This window comes from Zosterops lateralis (assembly GCF_965231275.1).
Source record: "Zosterops lateralis genome assembly, chromosome: 29".
In the NCBI taxonomy this organism is placed as follows: domain Eukaryota; kingdom Metazoa; phylum Chordata; class Aves; order Passeriformes; family Zosteropidae; genus Zosterops; species Zosterops lateralis.
The window spans coordinates 4281044-4294601 of record NC_139789.1 but is presented as its reverse complement, the minus strand read 5'-3'; the positions used below and the strand labels follow the sequence as shown (position 1 = coordinate 4294601).

The 13558-nt window shown below is 55.2% G+C and overlaps 2 protein-coding genes across 2 annotated transcripts in view; both read right to left on the bottom strand.

Moving 5' to 3' along the window:
• The window catches only part of TM6SF2 (transmembrane 6 superfamily member 2), a gene marked incomplete at its 5' end in the record, with an annotated part of 12181 nt that extends 5390 nt beyond the window's left edge, over positions 1-6791 (bottom strand). Inside the window, 4 exons of the mRNA XM_083880197.1 lie at positions 509-643; positions 1764-1861; positions 2523-2626; positions 6703-6791. Coding sequence (XP_083736323.1) covers positions 509-643; positions 1764-1861; positions 2523-2626; positions 6703-6791 — 426 coding nt within the window. The remainder of the gene's footprint in view (positions 1-508; positions 644-1763; positions 1862-2522; positions 2627-6702) is intronic.
• Positions 6792-9082: 2291 nt separating this feature from the next.
• The window catches only part of SUGP1 (SURP and G-patch domain containing 1), a gene marked incomplete at its 5' end in the record, with an annotated part of 33680 nt that continues 29204 nt past the window's right edge, over positions 9083-13558 (bottom strand). Inside the window, 2 exon segments of the mRNA XM_083880029.1 lie at positions 9083-10644; positions 13266-13395. Of these exon segments, the coding sequence (XP_083736155.1) occupies positions 10618-10644; positions 13266-13395 (157 nt within the window). The 3' untranslated portion in view covers positions 9083-10617.

The window sequence follows — 13558 nt, the reverse complement described above, 5'->3', positions numbered from 1 at the left end:
GGCTTTTTTTAACCCCTCCCGGGAGGACCCCTCCCAAAATTCGGCATTTTTAAACCCCGCCCTGGGAATTCCCCTCCTCAAAATTCGGCATTTTTTTTTAAACCCTCCCTGGAAGATCCCTTCTCAAAATTTGGGATTTTCCCACCCCTCTGAGCCCCTTCCCCAGGAATTTTGGGATTCTCCAGCCCCCTCCCCAGGAAATTCGGGATTTTCCTCTCCCCCGACCCCCGTCCTCAGGAACTGGGGATTCTCCAGCCCCCTCCCAGGAAATTCGGGATTTTCCCGCCCCCTCGAGCCCCTTCCCCAGGAATTTTGGAATTCTCCAGCCCTTCCTCAGGAATTTCGGTATTTTCCCATCCCCCTGAGCCCCGTCCCCAGGAAATTCAGGATTTTCCCACCCCCCTGCACCCCATCCTCAGGAATTGGGGATTCTCCCACCTCCCTGAGCCCCTTCCCGGAAATTCGGGATTCTCCAGCCCCGTCCCCAGGAAATTCGGGATTCTCTCACCCCCTGACCCCCTCCCCAGTAATTCCGGGGAGTCCCAGCCCCACCTGGTCCCCGCGGCGGCGACAGCCCGTAGTGCACAGACCCGGCCCAGTAACAGCTCAGGAGACCGTGAGACGTGCGGAGGTGAGCGTCACCCTGGGGACACCGGGGACAGGGGGACAGGGGGACAGCGGGGACAGGGGGGACACCGGGGACAGGGGGGACACCGGGGACAGCGGGGACAGGGGGGACAGGGGGGACAGCGGGGACAGCGGGGACAGCGGGACACCGGGGACAGGGGGACAGGGGGACACCGGGGACAGGGGGACAGCGGGGGGACAGAGGGGACAGTGGGGATAGAGAGGGGACAGAGGGGGGACAGAGGGGGGACAGAGGGGGGACAGTGAGGGAGATAGAGAGGGGACAGGGAGAGGGGACAGGGAGGGGGGGACAGGGAGGGGGGGGACAGGGAGGGGGGGGACAGGGAGGGGGGGACAGGGAGAGGGGGGACAGGGAGGGGGGGGACAGGGAGGGGGGGGACAGGGAGGGGGGGACAGGGAGGGGGGGACAGGGAGAGGGGGGGGACAGGGAGGGGGGGACAGGGAGGGGGGGACAGGGAGGGGGGACAGGGAGGGGGGGGACAGGGAGGGGGGGGACAGGGAGGGGGGGACAGGGAGGGGGGACAGGGAGGGGGGGACATCAGGTTACACCGGGAGTGGGGACACCGGGTCACACCGAGGGGACACCGCGGGGACACCGGGAGGGGACAACGGGTCACACCGGGGGAACACCGGGGGTGGGACACTGGGAGGGGACACCGGGTCACACCAGGATGGGGACACAGGGGATGGGGACACCGGGATGGGACACTGGGGTGGGACACCGCGGGGACACCGGGTGGCACTGGGAATGGGGACACCGGTCACACCGGGGGTGGGGACACCGGGAAGGTGACACCGAAGGGGTCACACCAGGACCGTGGACATTGGGTCACATTGGGGGGGGGGGGTCACACCGGGGTGGGGACACTGGGGAGGGGACATTGGGTCATCCCCGAATTGGGGACACTGGAGGGGGTGGGGGACACTGGGAGGGGACACCGGTCACACTGGGGGTGGGGACATCGAGGGGACCGTGATGGGAGCGGGGACACCGGGGGTGGGGACATTGGGTCACTCCGGGGGGGGACACTGGGAGGGGACATTGGGTCACCCCCGCATTGGGGACACCGGGAGGGGACCCGGGTGACACGGGGGTCCCGGGGAGGGGGCGGCACCTCCCGCACGAAGAGCTCGGTGACCCCCGCGATGAGCCCGTCCTCCTCCAGAGCCACCAGCAGGTCCACGGCCGAGGCGAAGGAGAACACCACGAACACTGCGGGACGGGGGGGCTCCGTGGGGGACCCCAGAGCCCAAATCCCTACTCCGTGCGGGGTCCCCCAAAACTCCAAATCCCAAACCCCAAATTCCTGCTCCATGCAAGGTCCCCCAAAATCCCAAACCCCAAATCCCTGCTCAGTGAGGGGTGCACAGATCCCCAAAATCCCAGATCCCAGATTCCAAATCCCTGCTCCATGCAGGGTCCTCAGATCCCCGAAATCACAAAGCCCCAAATCCCAAATCTCTGCTCCATGAGGCTCCTGCAGCTGCCCCCAGATCCCAAATCCCTGCTCTGTGCGGGTCCCACAAATTCCCCTTAGATCCCAACTCACTGCTTTGTGCAGGTCCCCCCAGATCCCAAATCCCTGTTCCATGTGGGTCCCACAACCGCAGCTCTCCCCAAACCCCAGATCCCAAACCCCAAATGCCAAACCCTAAATCCCAGACCCCCAAACCCCAAATCTCGGACCCCAAACCCAAACGCCAAACTCCAAATCCCAGACCCCCAAACCCCAAAGCTCAGAACCCAAACACCAAATCCTAAACCTCAAACCCCAAATTCCAAACTCCAAATCTCAGACCCCAAACCCCAAATCCTAGACCCCAAATCCCAGATCTGAAACCCTAAACCCCAACCCCAAACCCCGGGGTCTCACCGCAGTAAAGGGGGTCCTGGAAGAGGCTGAGACTCCCCGTGAGGATGAAGAGGGAGACGAGGCCGAGGAGCACCAGGGTCACGGTCAGGGCCAGAGCTGTGGGGCTGTGGTGGGGTCAGGGACACTGCAGGGCCTGGCCCCAATCCCCAGTCCCATAAAACACCCCTGTGCCCGCTGTGGGGTCAGCACTGACACAGCCCCAATCCCATAAAACACTCCTGTGCCCGCTGTGGGGTCAGGGACACTGCAGGGCCTGGCCCCAATCCCCAATCCCATAAAACATCCCTGTGCCCACTGTGGGGTCAGCACTGACACAGCCCCAGTCCCATAAAACACTCCTGTGCCCGCTGTGGGGTCAGCACTGACACACCCCTGATCCCCCAATCCCATAAAACACCCCTGTGCCCGCTGTGGGGTCAGCACTGACACACCCCTGATCCCCCAATCCCATAAAACACCCCTGTGCCCGCTGTGGGGTCAGGGACACTGCAGGGTATGGCCCTGAACCCCAATCCCATAAAACACCCCTGTGCCCTCTGTGGGGTCAGCACTGACACAGCCCCAATCCCCAATCCCATAAAACACCCCTGTGCCCGCTGTGGGGTCAGCACTGACACAGCCCCAATCCCATAAAACACCCCTGTGCCCACTGTGGGGTCAGGGACACTGCAGGGCCTGGCCCCAATCCCCAATCCCATAAAACACCCCTGTGCCCTCTGTGGGGTCAGCACTGACACAGCCCCAGTCCCATAAAACATCCCTGTGCCCTCTGTGGGGTCAGCACTGACACAGCCCTGATCCCCCAATCCCATAAAACATCCCTGTGCCCGCTGTGGGGTCAGGGACACTGCAGGGTATGGCCCCAATCCCATAAAACACCCCTGTGCCCTCTGTGGGGTCAGCACTGACACCCCCTTATCCCCCAGTCCCATAAAACATCCCTGTGCCCGCTGTGGGGTCAGGGACACTGCAGGGCCCAGCCCAAATCCCCCAATCCCATAAAACATCCCTGTGCCCGCTGGGGTTTAGGATTAGGATCAGACTCAGCATAAGTGAGGACCCTGCCCAGGGGGAAAATCTGGACCTGGGAAAAACCCAGGGGGAAAATCCCAAAGGGAGCAAATCCCAAAAGGGCAAATCCCAAAGGGATCAAATTCCAGAGGGGCAAATCCCAAAGAGATCAAATTCCAGAGGGGCAAATCCCCAAAGGGAGAAAATCCCAAAGGGGAAAACCCCAAATAGGCAAATCCCAAAGGGTGAATTCCAGGAGGAAAAATCTGAAAGGGGGTAAATCCCAGGGGGACAAATCCCAAAGGAAGGGTGAGTGGGATCCCAGCAGGGATTGGGATTGGGAATGGATAAAACCCCAAAGGAAAGGTGGGATTGGGCCGGATCATCCCCAGTGGGACCCCCTGTCCCTCTGCCATGTGGGAAAACCCCAAATGAGACCAAAACCCCAATTTTTAACCCCAAAGCGAGGAGGGAGCGGCTGAGGGAGCGCCGGGAGCCGCTCCCAAAACCCTTGGACCGGGAATTCCTTTAGATTGGGAATTCCCTTATGTCAGGAATTCCGGGCGGGCAAAGTGACAGCGGCGGGGACGGGGACAGGGACACGTCAGTGACAGCGGGGACACTGCGGGGACACGGCGGGAGGGGCAGGGACAGGGATCCAGGGCCGGGATCTGCCCAATTCCCGGGATTTGGGCTCCCTGGGAATGGTCTCCAGCCGGGATCAGCCGAATTCCCGGGATTTGTGGTCTTCAGGATTGGGATTAGCCCAGTTCCCAGGATTTGAGTTCTCCAGGGTTGGGATCTCCCGAATTCCCAGGATTTAGGTTCTCCAGGGCTGGGATCAGCCCAATTCCCGGGATTTGGGCTCTGCAGGGCTGAGATCAGCCAAATTCCTGGGATTTGGGCGCCCTGGGAATGGTCTCCAGGGCCAGGATCAGCCGAATTCCCAGGATTTGGGTTCTCCAGGGCCAGGATCAGCCAAATTCCCGGGATTTGGGGTCTGTGGGAAGGTTCTCCAGGGCTGGGATCGCCCGAATTCCCAGGATTTGGGTTCTCCAGGGCCGGGATCAGCCCAAGTCCCAGGATTTGGGCTCTCCAGGGTCAGGATCTCCCAAATTCCTGGGATTTGGGCTCCCTGGGAATGGTCTCCAGGCTGGGATCAGCCCAATTCCTGGGATTTGGGTTCTCCGGAGTTGGGATTAGCTGAATTTCCGGGATTTGGGCTCTCTGGGAATGGTCTCCAGCCAGGATCAGTCCAATTCCTGGGATTTCGGTTCTCCAGGGTTGGGATCTGCCCAATTCCTGGGATTTGGGTTCCCCAGGAGGGGTCACCAGCCAGGATCAGCCCAATTCCCAGGATTTGGGTTCTCCAGGGCCGGGATCAGCCCAATTCCCGGGATTTGGGCCCTCCAAGAGAGGTCTCCAGCCTGGATCTCCCAAATTCCTGGGATTTGGGTTCTCCAGGGTTGGGATCAGCCGAATTCCCGGGATTTGGGTTCTCCAGGGCCGGGATCAGCCGAATTCCCGGGATTTGGGCTCTCTGGGAGAGGCTCAGTGGGGTCTGAACTTCCAGAGGGGATTTAAATCCAGCAGGAAAACCCCACCCGGAGCCGCCTTCCCATGGGAACACCAGGATTGAGGTCCCTGGCCCCGACTGGATTCCTTGATCCAGGACAGACCCAGCCCCTGTCCCGGGATGGATTCCCTGATCCAGGACAGACCCAGCCCCTGTCCTGGGATGGATTCCCTGATCCAGGACAGACCCAGCCCCTGTCCCGGGATGGATTCCCTGATCCAGGACAGACCCAGCCCCTGTCCCGGGATGGATTCCCTGATCCAGGACAGACCCAGCCCCTGTCCCGGGATGGATTCCCTGATCCAGGACAGACCCAGCCCCTGTCCCGGGATGGATTCCCTGATCCGGGACAGACCCAGCCCCTGTCCCGGGATGGATTCCCTGATCCAGGACAGACCCAGCCCCTGTCCTGGGATGGATTCCCTGATCCGGGACAGACCCAGCCCCTGTCCCGGGATGGATTCCCAGCTCCAGGACCAATCCCATTCCCTGTTCCCTGTCTGGGCTGCAGTTCCCAGGTCCAGGTGGGACCCCGAGGATGTGACAGTGATTCCAGCTGGGATTGCTGCCCCCAGCCCTGGATGGAGCCTTGTCCCACCCATCCCAGCCTGATCCCAGCCCCATCCCAGTCCCGGAGCAGTGGGGCCGCTCCCAAACCTCTTACCCCAGGCAGGCCCCATTACCCATCCCCTGTTCCCTATCCCATCCCCATTCCCCACTCCTCATTCCCCATTCCCTGTTGCCCACTCCCCATTCCCAATTCACCTTTCCTCATTCCCCATTCCCCATTCCTGGGAATTTCTCCTGGTCCCAGGGGTCTCTGCCATTCCCCATTCTGGAGGGTAACTCCCCGTTCCCATTCCCCTTTCCTGGGCGTTTCTCCCTTTCCCCACTCCCCATTCTCCATCCCCATTCCCGGCAATTTCTCTTGGTCCTGGGCGTCTCTCCCAATTCCCATTCTCCATTCCCAAGGGTCTCTCCCTGTCCCCTGCCCCCATTCCTTGTTCCCCATTCCCGGGGGTCGCTCTGTGTCTCCATTCCCTGTCTCCACTCTCTGTTCCCCACTCCCAGGGTTCCCTTCCTGTCCCCATTCCTGGGGGTCTCTCCCATTCCCCATTCCCCGGTACCATTCCTGGGCTTCCCTCCCTCTCCCCACTCCCTGTTCCCATTCCCAGGGGTCCCTCCATGTCCCCTGTCCCCATTCCTTGTCCCCACTCTCCATTCCCGGGGGTCCCTCCCTGTCACCTCTCCCCATTCCCAGGGGTCCCTCGCTGTCCCCATTCCTTGTCCCCACTGCCCATTCCCCATTCCCAAGGATCCATCTCCATTCCCTGTTCCCCACTCCCGGGGGTCTCTCCCAGTCCTGGGGATCTCTCCCTCTCCCCTGTCCCCACTCCCCATTCCCTGGGGTTCCTTCTGGTCCCCACTCCCCATTCCCATTCCCGGGGGTCTCTCCCTTGTCCCCACTCCCCACTCCCAGGGATTCATCCCTGTCCCCACTCCCCATTCCCCGTTCCCAGGGGTCCCTCCCTGTCCCCTGTCCCCACTCCCCGTCCCCGTTCCCGGGTGTCCCCGCGGTGTCCCCGCACTCACTGGAGGCCGGGCAGGGCGCTGACCCCCAGAGCGGCGGGCAGGGCGAGCAGGGGGGCGGCCAGGGCGGCCGGGCCCGCCGGGACCCGCATCCCGGAGCCGCCGGTACCGACCCACCGCCCGCTCCCACCGACCGCCGGTACCGACCGACCGACCGACAGCACCGACCGACAGCACCGACAGCACCGACAGCACCAACCGACAGACCGACAGCACCGACAGCACCGACCGACAGACCGACAGCACCGGGCCCGCGGACTTCGGCCCCGGGACCGCCCCGTGCAGCGCCTTAAAGCCACAGGGACACCCGCACACCGCGGGGACACCGGGGACACACCGGGGACAGAGGGGACGTGGGACAGCGGGGACATGGTGTAGGGACAGAGCGGGGATATGGGCAGGGACAGCGGGACACCCGCAGTGACACGGGCCGGGACAGAGTGGGGACAGCAGGGACACGGGCAGGGACAGCGTGGGAAAACGGGAAGGGACACGGGACACGCGACACGGGCAGGGACAGCGGGGACATGGGACAGCGGGGACACCGGGCAGGGACACGGGACATGGGCAGGAACAGCGGGGACAGGAGAGGGACAGAGTGGAGACATGAGAAAAGGACAGCGGGGACACCCAGAGGGACAGAGCGGGGCAGGGACAGAGTGGGGACACCAGGCAGGGACAGGGGGACAGTGGACAGACAGAGGGACACAAGAGTCCTGGGAATAAGGAAGGACGAGGGAGGAGGACTGATCCCAGCGGGGCACAGGGATCTGGGACTGGGATCCAGGGAGAGAACGGGATCCACAACTGGGATCTGGGACTTGGATCCAGGACAGGGATCCAGAGAAGGGAATGGGATCTGGGACTGGGATCTGGAATTGTGACCCAGGTAGGGACTGGGATCTGGGACTGGGATCCCAGGGAAGGACTGGGATCCACGACTGGGATCTGGGACAGGGATCCAGCCCTGGGATCCAGGGAAGGACAGAGGTGCTGAAGGAAGGATCCCAGCACCCCAAGGCCTCTGGAATGGAGGGATGAGGAGTTTTCCCACTTTCCCAGCTCATCCCGGAGATCCTAAAGCGGCTCCTCAGAGCTGGACAGGGAAGGAGAGCAGAGCCTCGATCCCGGATTTTGGGGAGGGATCGGAGACACTGCACATCCCACTGGAAACCTGGAATTCCTGAGCCTTTATCCCGGATTTCAGTGAGGATTGAAGAGATGGGAAATGGCTTTTCCAAGGGCTGCACATCCCTCTGGAAACCCGGAATATCCGAAATTCCTTAAAACCTGGAATTCCCAAACCTTCATCCCGGATTTCAGTGAGGATTGAAGGGCTCCACATTCCACTGGAAACTTGGAATTCCTGAGCCTTTATCTTGGATTTTTGGAAAGGAAACCCAAAATTCCCAAACCTTTATCCTGGATTTTTGGGAAAGAAACTTGAAATTCCTGAGCCTTTATCTTGGATTTCAGTGAGGATTGAAGGGATGGGAAACGGCTTTTCCAAGGGCTGCACATCCCACTGGAAACCCGGAATTCCCAAACCTTCATCCCAGATTTCAGTGAGGATTGAAGGGCTCCACATTCTGCTGCAAACTTGGAATTCCTGAGCCTTTATCCCGGATTTTCGGGAAGGAAACCCGAAATTCCCAAACCTTTATCCAGGATTTCAGTGAGGAATTGAAGGAAACTCGGATTTCCCAAACCTTTATCTGGGATTTTTGGGAAGAAAACTCAGAATTCCCAGCCCTGGAACATCATCCCCAAGTTTGGGAACGGGCAGAGAAAATTCCCAAGGAATTCCAAACCTCCCGAGGCTCCTCAGCTCCGGCTTTTCCCGGATTCCCAAAGGGATCCCCGGGGAATTGTTGGGAATTTGGCCTTTGGCCCCTCCTGGTCCTGTCCCAAGGGATTTTCCCGGCTGGATTTTGCCCTGGGATTGTCCCAGAGTGAGACACGCCCGGGAACGGGAATAAAAATTGGGAATAAAATTTGGGAATAAATCGAGGATTGGGGTAAGGAATTGTCCTCAGCAGCCAAAAAAAAAAAAAAAAAAAAAAAAGCACCAAAAAAAGCAAAAATGAAGTAAAAAAACCACCCCAAAAACCCAAAAAACAAACAAACAAAAAGCCACAAAAAACCACAGAAAACCCATCAAAAAACCCCAAACAAAAAACAAACAAAAAAACACAATTAAAAAAAAAAAAACAACAAAACCCAAAAAAACCAAAAAAAAACCCACCCCCAAACCCAATAAAAAACCCCCAAATCCCCAAAACAAAAACAGACAAAAAAAGCCACAAAAAAACCCCAAAAACACAAAAACCAAACCAAAATCCACCCCAAAAACCCAATAAAAAACATCCCAAAAAACCCCCACAAAATGGGAAGTGAAAAAAAGAAAAAAAAAAAAAAAAAAAGGATTTTTTTATAATTAAATGGAGAAACTTCCAGCTTTTCCCAGGGAATTCTGCACTTGGAGGAAAAGGGGAAAAAAGGAAAAGGGGGAAAAAGGAAAAGGGGGAAAAAAGGAAAAGGGGGAAAAAAGGAAAAGGGGGAAAAAGGAAAAGGGGGAAAAAAGGAAAAGGGGGAAAAAGGAAAAGGGGGAAAAAAGGAAAAGGGGAAAAAAGGAAAAGGGGAAAAAGGAAAATAAAAAAGGAGGAAAAAAAGGAGGAAAAAAAGAAAAAGAGGGGAAAAAAAACCCCAGAAAAAAGGACTAAAGAGGGAATAAATGGAATTTTGGCCATGGGATATCAGTGGAACACCTTCAGTGGGAATTCCCCCTGGGAACAGCCAGAATTCCAACATTTCCATGCCCTGAGAGCCACAACTCCTTGGAATAAAAAAAGATTTTCCAACCCCCTCCACGCTCCCAAAAATCCCTTTTTTATTTAAATCCCAGGCAGCTCCAGGCTCTGAATTCACCTCAATTCCTGAAAAGCTGCAAAGGTTTTTATCAGAATTTCCCCAATTTTCCCAAAATTCCCTCTCCAGGCTCCCAAATTTTTGATTTTTCCTCGGATAAACCCTCCCACCCCCTAAAAAAAGGATCCAAATTCAGTTTTTTTTTTCCCTAAAAATCCTTGGAAAGCTCCAGACCAGCCTCTCCCACCCTAAATAAATAAAAATAAATCCCTCCCTTTCTCCCCAAAAAAATAAAATCCAAGGATTAAACCTAAGGAACAAACAAAGTTTAATTTTATTTACAGACTCAGTGAAAGAAAATTTGGTATTTCCAGAGGTTTTGGGGGGGGGTTGGTTTTATTTTTTTTAATTATTTTTTCCATTTTAGGACAACAAAACCCAACTTTGGATTTTATTTTTTGTGGGATTTTTTTTTTTACCCCCAAAGTTGTGGCTTTGGAATTTTATTGGATTTTTTTTTTTCCTCCAAAATTGCGGCTTTGGGAATTTTTTTTTTTTAATTTTTTTTTTTTTTTTTCCCCATCCCAAAAAGGTGGTGTTGGTAAAATCCCTGGGAAAAGGGAATAAATCCCATCCTGGATCCCAAAAAAAAAAAAATCCTGGAATTGCCAAGGGATCCACACATCCAAAGGTAAAAACTGGAGTTTTTTGTCCCCCAAAATCTCTTGGATTTGAGATTCCAAGATAAAAATCAAGGAATGAAATCTCCTCCTCTTGGAGCAGCAAGAGATTTGCAATTCCCAAAAAAAAAAAAAAAAAAAAAAAAAAAAAAATCCTAAATTCAATTTGGGGGATTTTTTTGGAGCTGCTCCAAACCCTCTCAGTGTCTCCTCCCCCAAAAAAAACCTTTTTCATGGAGAAAGGAGGAGCTGTGATTCCAAAAAAAAAAAAAAATAATAATCCAGGTAATATCAGAGGAAAAAAATAAAAAGATGGAAAATGAAATTTTGGGATAAGAATTCTCAGGAAATGTGGTGGGAAAAGTTCTCCTCAGTAGTAAGGTCGTCGTGGGTTGTTCTGTAGGGAAAAAAAAAAAAAGCAAAATAAATAAAAATTAATGGAAAAATCATCAGGATTGGGGATTTTATCCAAAAAATCAGCATCTGGATTTTCTGGGAAAGCCACTAGAATAAGGTTTTTTTTCCCCCAAAATTCCCAAAAGGGAAAAGGGAAAAAATCTCTTTTTTTTTTGGGATTTTTTGTTTCCCCAGTTTTGCCCCCCTGGAAATGGGGACAAATTTCTTAATTCCAAAGAAATCTCACGGGATTCGTGGAGAAGATTCCCTTGGGAGGGGTTTGATTGGGATAAAGCTGGAAAGAAAATTGGGATTGGTGTGAAAAAAAATCAAAAATGGGAAGGAGAATGGGAAGGAAAACCCGAAATTCCAGGGATCTGTCCCTGTCCCCGTTCCAGGGATCTGTCCCTGTCCCCAGTCCAGGGATCTGTCCCTGTTCCCGTTCCAGGGATCCGTCCCTGTCCCCGTTCCAGGGATCTGTCCCTGTCCCCGTTCCAGGGATCTGTCCCTGTCCCCAGTCCAGGGATCTGTCCCCGTTCCAGGGATCCGTCCCCGTTCCCATTCCAGGGATCTGTCCCTGTCCCCGTCCCAGGGATCTGTCCCCGTTCCAGGGATCCGTCCCTGTTCCCATTCCAGGGATCTGTCCCTGTCCCCATTCCAGGGATCTGTCCCTGTCCCCGTTCCAGGGATCTGTCCCTGTCCCCATTCCAGGGATCTGTCCCTGTTCCCATTCCAGGGATCTGTCCCTGTCCCCATTCCAGGGATCTGTCCCTCATCACTGGCTCCATCCCATTCCCATGATCCCAATCCCAATCCCATACCAGTGGGTTAGGTCAGAAGTGGGATCCCAGCATTGACCCCCTCCCATTCCCATTATTCCATTCCTGATCCCATGCCCGTTATCGCATTCCCATTATCCCAATCCCATTCCTGATCCCATTTTTCTTATTCTAATGCCATCCCCGTTATCCCAATCCCATTCCCGTTATCCCATTGATCAATATGCCAGCATTGATCTCATCCCCATTATCCCACTATCCCATACCAATGGGTTAGGCTGGAATCTGTATGCCAGCATCATGAGCTTGTGGAAGGCCTCGTAGCCACTGACCCCATTACCCCATTATCCCATTCCTGTTATCCCATTCCCGTTCCCATTATCCCAATTCCATTCCCCCATACCAATGGATTAGGCCAGAATTGATAAGCCAGCATCATGCACTTGCAGAAGGCCTTGTATTCACTGACCCCATTAGCCCATTATCCCATTACCCCATTATCCCAATCCCATTCCCATTACCCCAATCCCATTCTCAATCCCAATCCCATTACCCCAATATCCCATTACCCCATTTCCAATCCCATACCAGTGGATTAGGCCAGAATCTGTATGCCAGCATCATGTGCTTGTGGAATACCCTGTATTCACTGACCCCATTACCCCGTTACTCCATTACCCCATTCCCAATCCCATTACCCCATTACCCCAATCCCAATATCCTGTTATCCCAATCCCAATCCCACACCAATAGATTAGGCTGGAATCGATAAACCAGCATCATGAGCTTGTGGAAGGCCTTGTACTCACTGACCCCATTACCCCAATCCCAATCCCACTATCCCATACCAGTGGATTAGGTCGGAATCTGTAAGCCAGCATCATGCGCTTGTGGAACGCCCGGTATTCACTGACCCCGATATCCCAATCCCATTACCCCAATCCCATTATCCCATTCCCCCATACCAATGGATTAGGTCGGAATCTGTAAGCCAGCATCATGCGCTTGTGGAACGCCCGGTATTCACTGACCCCATTACCCCAATCTCATTACCCCAATCCCAATCCCAATACTCCGTACCAATGGATTGGGTTGGAATCTGTACGCCAGCATCACGCACTTGTGAAAGGCCTCGCACTCACTGACCCCATTACCCCATTATCCCAATCCCACTCCCAATACCCCAATTCCATTATCCCAATCCCATTCTCAATACCAATCCCACTCCCATTACCCCATTCCCAGTACCCCATACCAATGGATTGGGTCGGAATCTGTATGCCAGCATCATGCGCTTGTGGAAGGCCTCGTACCCACTGACCCCATTACCCCATTCCTCCATTATCCCATTCCCATTACCCCAATCCCATTCTCAATACCAATCCCAATCCCATTACCCCATTATCCCAATCCCATGACCCCATACCAATGGATTGGGCCGGAATCTGTATGCCAGCACCATGTGCTTGCGGAAGGCCTCGAACTCACTCATACTCACTGACCCCATTACCCCATTATCCCAATCCCATTGCCCCATTCCCAATCTCATCACCCCATTACCCCAATCCCATACCAATGGATTAGGTCGGAATCTGTATGCCAGCATCATGCGCTTGCGGAAGGCCTCGTACTCACTGACCCCATTACCCCATTATCCCATTGCCAATATCCTGTTACCCCAATCCCATTGCCCCATTACCCCAATCCCATTACCCCATTCCCAATCCCATACCAGTGGATTGGGTCGGAATCTGTATGCCAGCATCATGCGCTTGTGGAAGGCCTCGTACTCACTGACCCCATTACCCCGATATCCCAATCCCATTACCCCATTCCCCCATACCAATGGGTTAGGCCGGAATCGATAGGCCAGCATCATGCGCTTGCGGAAGGCCTCGTACTCGTCGTCCTCCTTGGTCAGCTCCGCCGGGCGCTCGATCCCAAAGCCGGCCCCGTCCAGGGCCGTGGTGCCCCTGTGGGAAACCGGGAATGGGACGGCTCCCACGGCCTCATCCCACGGGAATTCCCATGGGAATTGTACCCCTGGAGCTCATCACAAATCACCAGGGCTGGGATTGGTTTTATGTCCCAAATCCTCAGGGTTGGGATTGGTTTTTATTTCCCAAAATCCCAGGA